The 17001-nt window shown below is 44.3% G+C and overlaps 1 protein-coding gene across 2 annotated transcripts in view; it reads right to left on the minus strand.

The window, feature by feature from the left end:
* Positions 1 to 10: 10 nt before the first annotated feature.
* vill (villin-like) overlaps positions 11 to 17001 on the minus strand; it is a 19973-nt gene continuing 2982 nt past the window's right edge. Inside the window, exons 1-20 of one of the 2 annotated variants that reach the window (XM_062520864.1) lie at positions 16147 to 16268; positions 12496 to 12579; positions 11693 to 11767; positions 11064 to 11257; positions 10597 to 10705; positions 9421 to 9531; positions 8793 to 8998; positions 7896 to 7974; positions 7541 to 7639; positions 7090 to 7243; positions 6471 to 6571; positions 5942 to 6079; positions 4859 to 5017; positions 4291 to 4470; positions 3913 to 4058; positions 2999 to 3143; positions 2218 to 2406; positions 1807 to 1875; positions 865 to 1131; positions 11 to 619 (exon numbers count right to left, since the gene is read on the minus strand). In XM_062520864.1, coding sequence (XP_062376848.1) covers positions 506 to 619; positions 865 to 1131; positions 1807 to 1875; positions 2218 to 2406; positions 2999 to 3143; positions 3913 to 4058; positions 4291 to 4470; positions 4859 to 5017; positions 5942 to 6079; positions 6471 to 6571; positions 7090 to 7243; positions 7541 to 7639; positions 7896 to 7974; positions 8793 to 8998; positions 9421 to 9531; positions 10597 to 10705; positions 11064 to 11257; positions 11693 to 11767; positions 12496 to 12567 — 2607 coding nt within the window. In that variant the 5' untranslated portion in view covers positions 12568 to 12579; positions 16147 to 16268 and the 3' untranslated portion in view covers positions 11 to 505. Of the gene's footprint in view, positions 620 to 864; positions 1132 to 1806; positions 1876 to 2217; positions 2407 to 2998; positions 3144 to 3912; positions 4059 to 4290; positions 4471 to 4858; positions 5018 to 5941; positions 6080 to 6470; positions 6572 to 7089; positions 7244 to 7540; positions 7640 to 7895; positions 7975 to 8792; positions 8999 to 9420; positions 9532 to 10596; positions 10706 to 11063; positions 11258 to 11692; positions 11768 to 12495; positions 12580 to 16146; positions 16269 to 17001 lie in introns of those variants that run through there. The other variant, XM_062520863.1, reaches the window with a different exon arrangement.

Raw genomic sequence — 17001 nt, forward strand, 5'->3', positions numbered from 1 at the left:
AAAGAAAGAATTGCATGCCTAAACAAATTTTATTTCTTAAACAGTCTTAATGGACTACAACAACTCTCTGATCTGGGCACAGCTGTCAGCAACAACAATTTAAAGGCTTATATATAATTCAAATATGTATAATAAAGTATTAGATTTATTTAGTTAATGATGAGATTCAAAATAGTGACTAGTAATAACCACTAGGACAGTGAGTCTGAAACAAAGCAGCACACTGTGATTAAACGGAATATTTCCGTTGTGAAGGTGCAAATCTCAGCTATACTAGATATGAATGCCATTCTGCAAATCTAAGATACACAGTACAAACAGTGAGTTGTGTATAGTCCTCATGCTGATTCAGTAAGATACAAACTCCTTTGTGAGATAAATAATGCAATTTGTGGTATCTGTCAAACAGTGACTCAATTCTTAAGATTCAATTCCAAGCAACGTACAACAAACATAAATAAGTACTATCTCTCTAACGTGCCCTTTTAAGGAGATTGGATTACGCTCAGAACAGCCCCGCCTTCTTTTTGAGGTCGTTCTGTCGCCACATGGGCAAGCGCTGGAAGTCACCCTTAGTGCAGCCCAGAAGACCCTCGAAATCGGCGTCCGATAAGTAGTCCTGAAAAACGAGGGAGTGAGTGCAAGAGAAAGACAAAAGAGTAGAACAGTCATGAAGGGTGGGAGATGCATATTAGAAATGTTTTTATTTTTATTTTGCTTATTTTTTTTTTAAAATACAAATCTACAAAAACATTCAAAACCACCAGTGGTAGCAGATTAATGTGATCAACCAAAAATAAAGAAGTTTAGATTCAGAGTGGTTAAGATGGTCCATAAATCTGCACGTCGACGTTCGGCACTCACCTCTCTCCTACTGGGGTCAACGCCCGTGGGCAGCTCACTTGGGGCTTTATTCAGGATCTGGTCAGGACTCCATGTCCCAGAGTTCCTGTTGTTGGAGCCGCTGTTGGAGCTACTGATGGACATGTGAGCACTGGTATTGTAAGATGGGCTCCGTGGCCCCTGGGGTTTGTAGGCAGGGGGAGGGCTGACACTGACTGGGCCACCTGGAGCACTGTACTTGCCCCCGCCGCCCTCAGATCTCTTGTTCAGACTGGCGTTGTTCAGGTTCTAGAACAACAGACAAGAGAACTGCGATCAGAATGATCTTATGATAAAAGTAATATAAGATGGGTAGTAAGAGTGAGACAGGCAGATAGAGAGATAGATAGATAGATAGATAGATAGATAGATAGAAAGAGAGAGAGATGCATAGAAAGAGAGAGAAAGGAGAGCTACATGTATACTTTGAAAGAAAAATACTGTTAAAACAATTGAAATCAAACTGGACTAATTATTTATTATTTATTTATAAATTATTTATAGACCATTGGTGCTGAACCCTATTCATCAAGAAGCCCTAAAAAGAATATATCCAGCTCGTCTTATCGTAATTAGATTCATATATTAGTGTAATCATAATGCAGTGGAAAGTTAGAGAAATCCACTGACAGAGGACCTGTGATTCATCCTAATTAACTGCACTGTCTCATCCTCACAGTACAATATCCCCTGCAGACTCCATTAGCTACCAGAGCAAGTATCACCAGTGAAAATGTATCGTTTCCCCACATGAGTTTGCTTGTTGATGTCAATACCACTCCTAGTACTAACTACTAATAACTAAGTAGCCACTACTATCGGTGTGACTATACTACTACTACTACTACTACTACTACTACTAGTGCTATTGGTGTGACATTGCATAATGTGACAGTGCCTTTCAACTGTGGGTGGAGGCCTTACCACAGTGATCTGGGAGAGGGAGGCCACATCGCCCAGCTTTCTCTTCATGTCCTCATAGGACTGGCCTCCCTGCGGAGAGAGGACATCCCTTAACACTCATGCTTCTTACAGGGCACTTTCATCATTCAGCTACACTCTCTCAGTGCACAGCTGTATCAGTCAGTGCCTTATCAACTTAGTGCTCCTATAACCTCCTTATTTTAATGACAACACCACAGAGTTTAAAGAGACTCTGGAAAAATAGAACTTATAAACACAGATTTATACGCTGTGTAAAAAAATATTATGCATTAAAATTATTTGAAATATCAATCAGATTTTTAGAGTGCTGTAGAGCTGAGTTTTAAAGGGCAGTCTCTCTGTAAGATCTCTACCACCCCCTGGTGGATTGAATTGACAATTGCTACTAACACTCCACTTGTGGGGGTCCCAAGCGTTGAACCAGCCGGTGAACGTCAGAGGTTCGTAAGCCTGCTTGACTGAGATGATTGGCGTCTCAGGGTCCCGTCCAGCTGGGTGTGTCCTCAGGTACTCAAGCGCACTGTTGCAAGCCTGCTCAGTTTCGTATTGGTTGGCCGACCTGCCAATCCACAAGAAGATCTAGGAAGAAGACACAGAGCACAGGTGTACAGTGTTATCCATTATCATATCTTGACAGAGCCAAATAGACATGGACAAGCCAGGTAACCTTTGGTCCATCAATCATGACAGGCCACCATAATGGGGCAAACAGCTGAGAGATGTATTGTGTAGGCTACTCTATGTGGCGGTACAAACAGGACAACCAGGAGATGTTATGTGAATTGTGCACAGTGACTCTATCTTTAATGCAGACATTTACATTAAGCTACAGTGTAGGGAAGGTACAGTATGAAATATACATTATCATCAGATTCAGGGAGGAATGAGAGCTCGTTGTGGTAGATTTTCAAATCAACAAAATCATTCTTTATATTTGAATCATGTTTGTGAGACATGTGACTGAAGTACTGTGGAGAACAATGGCAATCAGTAACAAGCCCACTTGCACTCCAGCACAGCCTGTTGGGAATAACAAATTGACTAATAATAACACACAACCTGCCGCCTGTTTTCAGTATCATCAACTGCATGGCAAACATTGATTAAGATGTCCATCTGGTCAAGCCCTAAGGTGAGTGATGTGATGACAATATGGTGCCCTGAGCCTCACCTCTTCCCAGGTATCCAGCAGCATGACGTCGTCCTCGTCGAGGTCATCTTGGGCAAAGTCCTGCACCTCCGTCATGACAAACCGGCCCGTCTGATTGGAGCACTCGAACAGCCGAGGGCTGTGGGCAGGCTCCTCCTTCTCGAACCTAAACGCCCAATCAGACGCACAGAGCGGTGTGATTGATGGCCAGGCCTTGGGCACCCACACAATTAAACACACAATAAGAGCAAACGTGGCGGTAATTGCCTCTGTGTTCTGGCACGGTGTGAGTAATTGTGTGACTCACAGGGCTTTCTAAACCTGTCAAACGGCTAGCTGGGACCCATCCGCCCACTGGGATTTCAATTGCTCAGAGCCTCGTAGGAACTAAACAACTTCTCAAGCCGACACGATTAAGACACTGATGCAATGGTTCGCCTCTGTGTTGTTCTGCTCCTCCACTGTTCCCCATGACGACTGCAGGGGTGGCATTCCGTCTTGTGCTCACACACTAAGTAGTGGTGCATTGCCTTTATTTGGGCAGCGGTTGTTCTGCTGACAAATTGATGATGCTTAAGTTGCGCTCTGTACGTAAAGTAAGAATGTAGGATGATCTGGGTGTTCTGCGTCAATAATCGGTTTGATATTACTTTCTGGGATTAGGGAGATCTCAATATTTCTTTTAGGTCTGTTAGATGCACAGACACAATTACCATGGTTATTGCTTAATCCGTTTCAGGAGTTTAGCAATGCGGTCAGGAGCGCTGAAGCAAATGCTTTTATCCACAACAATATACAGTGTATGCGTTAACTAGAAACAGAACCCAGGTCACCAGATTGCCTTGTGGGAACGCTAACTACTGGACCACCTCCACCACCTCCTCCATCTCACGCCTCCACCTGTGTGGTGTGGTGTGGTGTGGTGTGGTGTGTACCTCTTGTCGCTGGCGTAGGGGGCCTTGCCCCCGAGGGCCACCCAGAACTGAGCCGGTTCCTGGTCCTCCATCACCACCTCTTTATCCTGCTTGGACAGAACACCACCTACATACTTCCCCATCTCCCTCTCATCCCCACTGCATCCCTGTGGAGACACAAACACACACGCACGCACGCACGCACACACACACACACACACACACACACACACACACACACACACACACACACAGACACACAATGAAATGCACATACACATATGCAACTAAAACTATACCCATTCATAAATACACACATTTACACTGCACTGTCCCTGTTCAAAACGGAGTCTACTTATGAACTGCTAACTACATGAGTAGATGTGTGAGGGGACTTGCCTTGCCATACCACAGGTACAGCATGCGGTCGCTCTTCAGGAGAAACACGTCGTTGCTGTTGAGGGAGGACGCGCGAGCGGGCACCTCCGTCGCCTTGGTGTTGAACTCATGTGTGCCCTTTACCTGGAAGAGCCTGGCATCGGTGGAGGGGTTCACGACCCCTGGCTTACCTGTGCCACCCTGTGGGCAAGACAGGCAGTCACACCATTAAAGGAGATTATGGACTAATTACTGTGTAATACGCCCAGGCTACTGTAAACTGTTGGAACTGCACATGATTTATGACTTATGATCATAAGTTGTGATATCACAGGTAAAAGTTGCAAATGTTAATAAAATATACAAACTGTAAACATCAATGTAAGTAACCTGAAAACACTTTGCCAATGGAGGAGTAACTGAATACTTACAGCAGAGAGATAATTTTACAGAGCCAAACAGAAAACAGATTCAGATTCAAACACAATTACTGAAACTCAACATGGGGGACGGTCTTGAGAGAGAGAGAGAAGGAGAGAGAGAGAGAGAGAGAGAGATTGAGATGACTATGAGAGGAGATCATCTTTACCTCAAAAATGATGAGCTTGCCCTTGAAGATGGCCAGAAAATGACGTGGCTCCTTGCCCATGGTCACTCTGACCTGAACGGGAGCTCCATTGTACTTGTTGTCCACGGCAACGGCCTGATAGGCACAAGCCGTGATCTCATCCTGGGTGGCGTGGCGTCCCTGTGGTATCCCATGATTCATGTCAGCCAGGCATGTCAGAGCGCAATGTCAGAATGTCAGTCATGAGCATCTGCAGGGCTGTACAGTAATCTGGGCAGTTTGCACCTCATTCCCTCTCTATGGCTAGCACTATGGGTTCCCAGAAGGGCAAATCTAAAAAAGCCCACATTTTTAGTATGTTCATTCAATTTTATCCAATTATTTTTTTGTTTTGGTACTAAGACTGAACCAGAAGCATCATTTTAAGGTTAAAAAATATTTTCATTTCTTTACTTATTTGCATGCCACAATAAGTGAGTGATGTCTTAAGTCTAACTGGAGCAAAATGTGTAACTAGGCAAAATCTTTACTGATTCAAGACCATTAAAGCTGAACCCGAACTTAAATCAGCCATTTTTAGCTTCTACCTCCACCACTCCCAGTTCCACCACTCCCAGTTCTTCTGGTCCAATAAGTGCAAGGCTGTATGATCATTGGCAAATCTGACTGACAATCTGACTTGTTTGTGCATTCAAACAAGAAGAAACTTGATGGGAGGGTGCTCAGTGGTGGGGAGGGGTATGAGAGTTGTATACATTAACAATGTTGGTTAAATCCCCTCAATCTGCCAGACTTGCTAGCTTTAAGAACAAACATTGACTCAATGCTCTTACACACAATACAGGTCAGTGGTACAGTAGTGGCTAAGGAACCCAGGCCGGCTGCCTGTACGGCTGTCACCATTGTGCCCTTGAGCGAGACACTTGACTTCAAGTTGCTCTGGGAAGAATAATTGACTTTGGATTTGGAATTGTTTTGGATAAAAGCGTCAGCCAAATGAAGTGTACACCAGAACTTTGCTTGCTGACAGGCATTTGCACTTTGCCAGCCTTTTAACATCGGGCCCAATGTGTCGGTGTGTGGTAACTTTTCTATGGCACCTACCAGCCACATGTAGAGGATGTACTGTGGTTTGTTGGCCCTCATGTAGGTGTACAGGACAAGGTAGCAATCTCCTCCAAAGAACTGCCCGAAAGAGCTGGGGTGAAGTTCCTGAAGTTCCCGATTCTCGATGCGCCAGATCTGAGGGATTGAAGAGAGAGTGATTATTCAACAAGGGCATTGTATTCATCACCTGCTGTTACTACTGTGTTTACAGTATGTTTTGGGTGTGGTAACATTTGCAATGCTCAAAGTATGATCTGAAGGGAGGGGAAACAGGCACTACGAGTTAATAACAGAGGAGATTAGAAGAGAGCTGGTAATGAGAGAAAATGAGAGGGGGAGAGTGTACTTCTTTGTTTGCATGCATGCATTCATGTTTGTGTGTGTGTGTGTGTGTGTGCGTGTGTGTGTGTGTGTGTGTGTTTGTGTTTGTGTGTGTGTGTGTGTGTGTGTGTGTACTGTATGTGTGTGTGTGTGTGTGTGTGTGTGTGTGTGTGTGTGTGTGTTCTAAGGTGTGTGAGCTTCTTACTTTCACATCTCCTGAGGCATCGTCCACCATGCGCTCCTGCGCTGCGATTTCAGGGCGAGCATGAAGCTCCATCACATCAAACTTGACTTGGTCCACCTTAGCTAACACCCCAGAGGATACATTTCAATTAATCCATTCCGTTCACACAAATGTGAAATAATCACAATCATAATCACTGAGAAAACAAAAGCTTTTCAGCAGCGTTATCATCTAATAAACATGTGATTGCTGTGAAAATGCTAGCTGATGAATGCAATCTTAAGGTAATGATCCATCAGGCAACTTTATAAGCTATGTTGCCAGACAATATGTTGGACATGTTTATACCTTTGGTGATGCTTTTGACGGACATCAACAAGTGTCATTGAACTGAATAGTTCACAGTAAAATACAGCCATTGACAGAATTGACTATATTAAACATAATATTAATTTGAACAATAATAGTGTAAGTCCCAAGAGGCCATAATGATTTTTAAACAGCTAACGGGTGTTGTTAGGCACAACGCAAAGTGGAATTCATAATAACATTGACACTAACCATGAAACTATAACTCTGCAAAGAGAATGAATCAATTGGAACCAAGGTAGCGCAACATGGCGGCTGAGGGTGACCATACCTATCTTGCCGATGGAGTAGGTTCTCCCCATACCCTGCGTCTGACCCTCCTCAGTCCAGGACTTGAAGAGGTGCTTGAACATGGCCGACTCCCCTCCATCTGCCATCACCTCCACACCGGTACTAGACGGGTAGTTTTTAGCCTTGATGAATCCCTAGAGGAGGAGGATGATGAAGATGATCAGTGTGTTGAGAGGAAACAACATTGCATACTACAGTATACTACTTAAATCCATTATGTATTCCATGTTATGAGATGTTCAGCTGGAACAAAGTACACGCCATGCAGGTTAAAAGTAAATGTCTTCAGAAGCAGTCAACAGTTCCTGATCAATATGAATCTAGTCTCCCACAGTATGAGACGAATGTGTTTGAGAGAGGCGTGTTTTGAGATATCTTTTTGAGAGATATTTTTTGAGAGATCTTTTTTGAGAGTTTTGAACGGATCTTACCACAGCCCTGGAGAGAGCAGAACGGCGTTCATCTTTAGACGCGTGCTTCCCCTTCCATACGAACACATGCATGCCCCCCTGGTCTACTATGTAGCAGTCCTGACAGAAACGAAGAAAGAGGGGATGACAGGATGACAGAAAGAGAGGGATGGGCGGGTGGGGGGGCAGAAGGGAGCCAAGCAAAGACAGAGAACAGCATGAAAGATTTAAATACACAGAGCAGGACATGCTGAGATGTACAGTATTTAAAAAAAAAAAAAAAAAACGTTTCATTGTGCCCTGTTCAGTAGGCTATACTCTATGTAGGCCTATTTTGATGGGCAGTGGTTGAAGAATACATAATGACATGGCTTACGGTAGAACGTAACAGATCCTGAGTCAGTGGCTGACTGGCCACCTCCTGCACCATAAGCTTCCCACTTGCATCTGAAACACTGTCAGCACGCACACACACGCATAACACACACACACACACACACACACACACACACACACACACACACACACACACACACACACACACACACACACACACACACACACACACAAACACACACACACACACACACACACACACACACACACACACACACACACACACACACACACACACACACACACACACACACACAAATAAGTACAGATAATTAGTGGTGTCGTATGACTAGATCTCCATGGTGAGCTCATTGGCCCCAAATCTGAAGATAAGCACCCACACAAGAACACAAATACACAGACAGGGACGAGCACTTGATTTTGCAGACATAATTTATGGGTACCCACCCAACACACTTAATAAAGTTATTCATTCCAGTCATGCTAAACTGAAATTGATTGAACTAATTAGCCCAAATCTCAGTTCAATACAGATAATTAATCGTGTTATGGTAAACCACAGAGTGCCACCATAGTGGAACATCGCATCTGGAAAATAAGACGCAGGAACTAAAGAGCCCATGGCAAAGAGCACATGTCTTTCCACACACATGCAGCATTTCTTTCCTCACACATGTCCTAGTTTAAGAATTGTTCTGGTCTCCCTGCTTTAGAATTATTCAATAACATGAATATACAGTAATTTACAGTAGATTTACGAGGAGGCGATATGTTATAAGGTTGTTTTAAATTACTTCACTGTTTATCTACAATGTTTTTTACTCATACAGTACACACATATAGTAAAAGCTTTACTGGAAAATAACTAATGTTTCCAGTTAACATTACAGGCGAATGAAAGCATGAGGGCACAGACCTGTAGAGCCTGATGCCAGCCATCTGGTTGAGGCCTGGCCTGTCGTCAGGAGTGGCGTCTCTCAGTGGCCCCGACTTCTGGCCCAGCACGGCCTTCATGACCTTCATCAGCTCTGGAGACTCCTCCTCACGTGCCCCCTCCACCACGCCGATCTGAGCCCGACCACCGCGCTCCCTGTCCCGGATATCCTGGGCCAGGAGAACAGCCTGGAGAGGAGAGGAGAGGAGAGAAGAGGAGAGGAGAGGAGAGAAAGGAGAGAGGGGAGAGGAGAACAGAGGAAAGAAGAGAAAAGGAGAGGAGAGGAGAGGAGAGGAGAGGAGAGGAGAGCAGAGGAGAAGGGAGAAGAAGCAAAGGGAAAGAAAGAGAAAAGAAAAGGGAAGGTGAGTAAAAAGAAAAAAGAAATGAAGAATAATAATAAGAGATGAGTGGAGAGGAGATAAGAGAGGAGGATGGGATAAAAGAGAACAGTTGAGAAGAAGAGAAATGAAAAAAAGAGAGACGGGAGCAGAAAGCCTATGATATACCAGTCCCAAATAACAGCACTCTCCTAATAAACAATAAACAACCCCCCATCACAGTAAACACAAACAAAAAGCAACCCCCCCCCCCCCGCCCCCCATCCTCATACCTTGAGTCTCTCTCTCCTGTTGCTCTGAGGACCGTTCCACTGCACAATCACTTTGCCCATATCCAGCAGGAATATGTCGCCCTTGTTAAAACTGTTCCAGGACACGTCCACCTGAGACGGAACAGATGGCGCCACATTAACAAGCTCCACTTGCACAATAATAATCATTACGTAAAAAAAAGAAAAAAACAGAGTTTCACTTGAAGGAGCCACTTGGGCTAAATGGGTGTCTATGATTAATCTCCAAACCAACACATTTACAAGAGAATGATTCACTCCACTCTTCCTCACACAGGCAGAATGACAGCAAACATTTATCCTCCCCGATAAACAACGTGAATTTTTTAAAAGAGCAGTTTTTGAAATGCAGACTTCTCTCCAGGATTTCTTCCACATAAACCGAGGAGCAGAGCTCGTGAAAAACAGTGGCCTTCTCTGAAGTGATGCCCAGCGCTGAGATAGTCTGTGGTCACACGTCCAGTTCTATGAAGGCAATCTCCTTCCTTTCTTCCTCAACATGTGCTATGCGCACATGAATCCAGGCTTTTTTATTACGGTTGTATTCATTTTATTCAGATCTTATTCTGTATTTTTCTTCCTGTTTTATTTCATTCCTGCGACACACATGGAAGCCAAGTCCTTGTTTTCCTTGTTTTCTTTGGTGCCACAATGCAAGCAACAACATACCCAGGGAACCAATAAATGATGTAACAAGATAAAACAAAACATACCAATCAAAAAGAGCGATATGTACAGATAGCAGAATGAAAACAATGCAATATAGTTCTTTTACCATATGCCAACTCCAAACTTTTTTGATCATATACTGTTTTTTAATAGGCAGAATTGCATCTCTGTCAATACTGATATACGTCCAGAATGCCTGGTATTGATCTACATAGTTCTTTTGTTCCAACCAGGAACATGAGCCTTTCATTGGTTATACTGGCCTTTCTTTATGTATCTCGGCTACATTGGAAAAGAGGACTGCCCTCAACTGTATTTTGGAGCATGAAATAAAGGTTGAATGGTTCTCAGTGCACTGGGTACCCACTTAGTGCCAAATGGATGTCCAACACAGTGGTCACTAGTGAAAAGGGTCATTCCTGCATTGTGTTCCTGTACTTTAAGAGTGTGGTGGATGGAGCAAGTGTGAGAGGAGCGGTTGGTCACTACCTCAGTGGCCATGATGTGTTTGGTCCCTTTGACGTGCAGCAGTCTGAGGATGTTGAAAGCGTTGGTCTCCACGTGCTGGAACCCAGAGGCCACTCCACCCTTCTTGTAGCTGAAACCCAGGACACCACAGAGGGTAAAAAACATGGCTACTGTTGATAAGAATTTCAAGGTTATGTAGGGCTTAAATTCACAGGTTCGTTTTTGGAGAGTTGGGTGGTAGAGTGACGCCCAGTGGTGTTGTTTACTAACTTAGCTGTAGTGGGTATACTGTGATAACATTTTGTCACAAAAGTATTTGATACCTATCCTTGCCTATTTTAAGTGGGTATAATGAAATATTGATTCTTTTGAAGTGGGTAAGTTGCATAGTCCTGTGTATCACATACTGTAAACTACACGCCAGGGGCAAATCCAAAATGGTCCGAAAGGCCCCTGAGGGCTGTGACCAACTTAGCCGTGGGACTCACACAAGTCCGGTCTTGAAGTAGCTCTTGAACTTGGACGACTCGTTGGCCTGCACCTCCCTGTGCTGGACTGGGCTGCCCCCCAGGAACTCGTCCAGCTGGGTGACATAGATGGCGGCCGCTCCTTGCTCGTCCTGGGAGGACACGTTCCCAATCCAGTAGTGGACGTCAGTGCGCTGAGGGGAGCCGTGACTCACCTGAGCAAACAGTGAGACAATCATGGACATGGAAGTAGAACGGAATAGCAAAAACACACAACTATGAAGTTGCTAAAAGAGACAAGGCACACAGACTCAAATACAACGTGAGGTTAACGTTGTACCGCACTGTTTCTGTGAATCTGTAGAATCCAGAGACCCGAACAGTGTTTGAATAGCTGATCTATTTACACACGGACACCAGCAAAGGGTAATTTGTGAGTGAGAAAATTCACATTGCTATCTCAGAGGGGTCCTTTGTATTGCTGGTGGTTTTCAGAGTAAGCAGGAATTCTGCAAATAGCCTTGGCAAAGTTGTTATGACATGTGGGTCTGTGATTGCACATCTCAGTAGTGTGGAAAAGCGTGTGTGTGTGTGTGTCATTTCGAAACCACACCAACAGGCTTGGCAGCGCTGTGCACTTGTGGACTCACATGAAGGACAATGTAGCAATCCCCCTCAAAGAAATTCCCATAGGCTTGCTCAGGCACAGGAACCATCTTCATGCTCTGCAAAGTGAAAACAACGCCGCCTCAAAAAAACTAATAGCGACTGTGGGGAATATGGACAAAAGTGAGATGAGATGGAGGAGAAGGCGTTATGAGGGGGAGGAGAAGAGAGGGGAGTAGTGGGAGCAGAGAAAAGAGATGGAAAAGATGGAAAGAGGAGAGATCGGAGAGCGGAGGAGAGAAGGAGGCGCAGGGGAGGGGGGGGGAGAAACGAGGGGAGGAGAGGCTAGATCTCTAAGAGATATAGGCCCGTTCTCAACCTCTCTCTTCAATCCTCGATGCTCCGTCCTCCAGGCTGAGTCTATGATCTATAAAAAACACTGGATAGACTATCCCATTGTTGCCGCCCTATCATTCTTTCTTAAGATTAGTGGGAACGAGCACCGAGGAAGGAAGGGAGGATAGATAAAAAGACAAATGAGAGAGGCCCAGGAAAGAGGAGAAAATGAGCAGATGAGAGGAGAGACGTTAGGAGAGGGGACAGAGTTGAAACGAGGAGAAGGTGGGGGCGGGGACAGATGTGGAGACGCGAAGCGATAAGATGAGCAGACAGAAGAATGAAGGAGGGAGGGCAGGAGAGGAAATGAGAAGAGACAAGAAGACAAGCACAGAGAGGTGAAGAAAAAAGAAAAAAAGACTCTGGGATGGTGATTTGAGATGAAAGGGAGGACACCACAGATATGCAGAGAGAAAGACACGTAGCAGACACTCAGGCCATGGCTGCTCACATTGATGGTCCATATCTGCAGTCCAGGCTTCTTCTGGATGCTCTTCAACACGTCGGCAGTCTCCTCTGACATCCTGAGAGAGTCCTGAGGGGAGACAGGTGGGAAAATCTCATGGTTTGCAATAGCTGGTATATGCAACTACAAAATAAGAATATATATAACCACGCTACCTTTTTAAAAGTTTATCATTGACCACATACAGTACTCTCAAACCCTCTCAGGAGCGGATGCACCAAGAGAACAGATTTATTTGCGTCATAAAACATGGCATTGTGCGTATGAATAGATGGCATATGCATACAAATATATTAGAATATATTTTTTCATACCAAAAGGTTTCTCTTTATCAACCCATCCAAATTGGCTTACAAACATCACATAATACAGACATAGATACAGTATTTAGAGTTACATCAATACATGCCATTGTTGAGAGCTAAAGCTCGCACATTGCAGTATTAAGCGATGTGATAAACAGACATGGTTAAATACTAATGACACATCTATCTTACAATGTGTTACAATATCAAAACATTGTTGTTGAGTTGACAGATTTTAGCATCAGTTCATTTTCTTCCTTAGGAATTGGTTCAGGATTTTGTTTAACAGTTAGCTGATGATTCTTATTCTTGACTTCATTAAACAGCCACTAGATGATTATGGGGAGATTAATTATGGGTAGAAAGACTTCCAATTTCAAACTTTGGTACAAGTGATGAATTCTCCTTGCTGACAGTGTAAGACGACATGACCACACTGAGCTGTGGAACAGGCGGCAGGTCGCCTCCAGCCCAAGTTCATTAATATCCCAATTGTCATATTTTTGATGCAAAATTCATAGCAGTGCAGGTTCTTTTTTCTTTTAATGATGGAAAGCTTCCCGCTTCCCTCTTTTCCTCTGATAGCGCCTGGGTAGCCGGATGGTCGTGAGGAGATCAAACACAGCAGATAAGACGCTGTTACGAAACCGGCGCTGCTTCATTATTCAACCTGGAGCTACTGGAGTCCTGATCAGGAGGAGATAGGTACCTTACGAGTAATGACAGGATGAACACGGAGGACGCAGCTACAGTGCAGGGCACTGACAATGCTAGAATACGTCAACTGAGGGGCACAGCGTTGGACTACAAAGAGAGAGCTTAATTGAGAGTTTGGGTTGCGTAACACTGGAGTACCATGTTCCATAAAGGCTGGACACCCACACAGTGTTTTAATAGCAGATCAGCCACGATTGGCATAATAAAGGAGAAATATTTTGCACATACTGTCCCCCCCCCCCCCCCAAACAGAGCTGATTACATAAGTATGGTGGTAAGGGCGCTCTCTCTCTGGATCCTTAGAGGATTTGTCCAGAGATCAGAATCTGAGAAAGAGAGAGATCTACTGTGTTATTTGTAACACTAAGCTTTGGCAACACTGTACCAAACAGTCATGCTAATAAAGCACCTTTGACAGGAGGGTTTGGGATTATGGGGTTGTAATGAGGATGCTCATCTCAGTGCTGGTGGTTGCATTCTTATTGGTGGCGGATGGGTTGTTCTAGATCAAATTCAAATTCAAATTCAGTGTGCAATGATGCAGCATCCTCGGAGCATGCTTGAGTGTTGTGACAGCCGGACAATTTCAGGTCATGTGGCCTTTCATATCTACCCCACCACCAATTAAAGCCCACCAGGAGCAGCCGACCTTCATTAAGCACAAGTCCAACTGTTGCTAGGAGATGGCGATGCCACTCAGCACCTGATTGACAGGTCGGTGTAATGTAGGTGGCGTAAGGATTCAGTGGAAGCCCATTTGTTTACACAGTGACCCTCAAACAGGATGCCACCACCTGTTTTTCTTATTCCTTTACAATGGCGGCATCCACTTGAGGGGCAAGCCCTGATATAGGCGCTGACTCAGGCAAGAAAACACACAAACACACACACACACACACACACACACACACACACACACACACACACACACACAGACACACACAGACACACACACACACACATACAAAGACAAACAGTATGCCACACCAGCAACATTTTAAGTGGCAGTCAGCGCACGATTAAGGAGGTGCACAGATTCCTGAAGGATCACAGCTAAATACACAGGAATGAGGAGGAGAGCAGTGTAGCCCAGTTATGATTAATGTCATGGCAAGCAGGATTTATTAGATTGTTTTTTACTGTCGTCGACATTCCCCCTGAATTTTTATTAATGTACACTGGACTCAGTTGCCCTCATGTTTTTTGCCTCAATGTTTTAGCTACAGATTTCTTACCTCGTCAACTACAGATAAGGACTTAAAATAGCATTATTTCATGTTAAATCTAAACATGTATGACAAATTGACTCATTACAATGGCTTGTTCAATGACTTGACTATGCAAAGGTTTATGTTTCCTCAACCAAATTTGTAAAACGACATTCCAAATGATTAATCTGCAGAGAGTCGCCATGATTGAGATATCACCATGATTGAAGCCAACTACTGTACCATAAGTAAATACTAACTAAAGAGAAACTACACAGAATACATTGAGAGGAACATATGATAAACCCTGTGCATGCCTGATCAAATGCATGGCACTGATTGCACAATAAGAATTGTATCAGGAGGCTTTCCCCCTCCACGTGCCCCTGACCCCTGGAGTCAGTAGCCCAGAGGAAGACGTGGCTCTGGGCTTGGCTCAACGCCACTCATGGCCTGTTATGGGTCTCCTTCTCTACACCCCAGGAAGCCATTCACTATTCATACACACAGTAGGATCTGCTCTAATGGGGCCTCTCTTTCAGGTCTGCTGTTCAGGCCTGGCCAGTACATCATTTACCATTCAATTAGTCGCCAGCGTCCTGTCCCTCACTCAGGGCTGTGGCTGTTAGCAGAGGAGATTCTGAACAATAAAGCATAATGCCCTACATCATGTTTCCATAGTCATGTTACGTTATGTCATATTTGCATTCTCTATCCAGGGACAAGGTATACTCTACAAACATCCAGTGCTGCCAACTGCCACTGCCAGAGTGTTTACTTAACAAATCATGACACCATATTCCACAGAAATTAATTTCCTGTGTATTAGCCTCATTATGTATAATAAACCACGGGCCAGAGTTAAAACAAAACAAAACCATATTAATACCAAATAAACTGCCCCTGTGTATTAACCTCATAGTTGGTTTGCCAATATAAACCTGTATGTTACCTACATGTTTGTATAAACCTCAGCTAATAGTTGGGAAATTGCGGTATTATGTATCTTGGTTCACAGAGTAGGTTAGAAATAAGCACAACATTGTGGAGAACTTCTAAAATAATTTCAGTCAGCTGTAGTATCAGTCACTGCACTATTAAATTATCATATCAGTTTCCTTGTCCACATATCCACTTATCAATCCCCATATTCAAAACGTCTATATATGAAAATGTCTATCCAATGTTTAACATAATGCAGCAAGTTGAACATCGCATATCAGTGGCTTGTATGCATGAACATTCTGCCCTGACTTAATTGGAAACCCGATACGGATAGAGATCAAAAATGAAAAATTCAGCTGGCATTCACACTTCATGCCCTTGAAATTTGCTATTCAAATACGGCCGGTTTATTTGCACGGGGGAGTGCAGCCAGCTGGAGTGGCTGTTTGCATGGCTCTTACCTTAAAGCTGCTGAGGTGAGTTCCAGGTCTCAGTGGGTTATATCCAGAGTGTGCTGTGCTGTCTGTACTGTACTGTATGTATGTGAATCTATGGAAATGAGCATTCAGCTGGCTGTTTCTCTCTCTCCTGTTGACCCGACTGAATGTGTGTGGGGTGGGTTGGGTTGGGCGAGGAAATGATTTTCTGAGTGTCCCCACCCAGGTGAAAGCACACCTTCACACACCTGCTCTACGCACTGAAAAGGCAAAGTGGTAGGCCGAGTGTCCACTCCCTACAACTGTTACAATGGCATGCTTCATCTCTCTCTCTCTCTCTCTCTATCGCTCTCTCTCTCTCTCATTCATCTCTCGCTTCCTCCATACACAGACACAAACACAGACACACACACACAAACGTACAGTACACACTCAAACGCACACACCAAATCTTAAAAATAGGTTGGCACAAAGTGTGAAGAGCCATATAGAGTCCTGTGTAAGTCCAGAGGGGCATGAAATCCCTTAAAATAACAACAACAACAAAAACGTTTTGTGATTCCATCTGGACCATTTTTGTCTCATGTGACATGTGTACAGTTAGGCCTATGCTCCACTTCTGCTGTTTGATGGACAGGCTTAATAGATCCGGTGTGTGTGTGTGTGTGTGTGTGTGTGTGTGTGTGTGTGTGTGTGTTTGTTTGTGTGTTTGTGCGTGTGTGTGTGCTCACTCTGGCCTTTAATCTCCACCACTGCTGACTCCTGATTGCAGTCCCAGGAGGCTGCGATCGTACCCCGCTGGGCTTAGCCAACGGCCGGATGCGTGCACACACGCACACACGTACACACACACACACACAAACACACACATGCGCACAT

This window comes from Sardina pilchardus, chromosome 19 (genome assembly GCF_963854185.1).
Source record: "Sardina pilchardus chromosome 19, fSarPil1.1, whole genome shotgun sequence".
NCBI classification, from domain to species: domain Eukaryota; kingdom Metazoa; phylum Chordata; class Actinopteri; order Clupeiformes; family Clupeidae; genus Sardina; species Sardina pilchardus.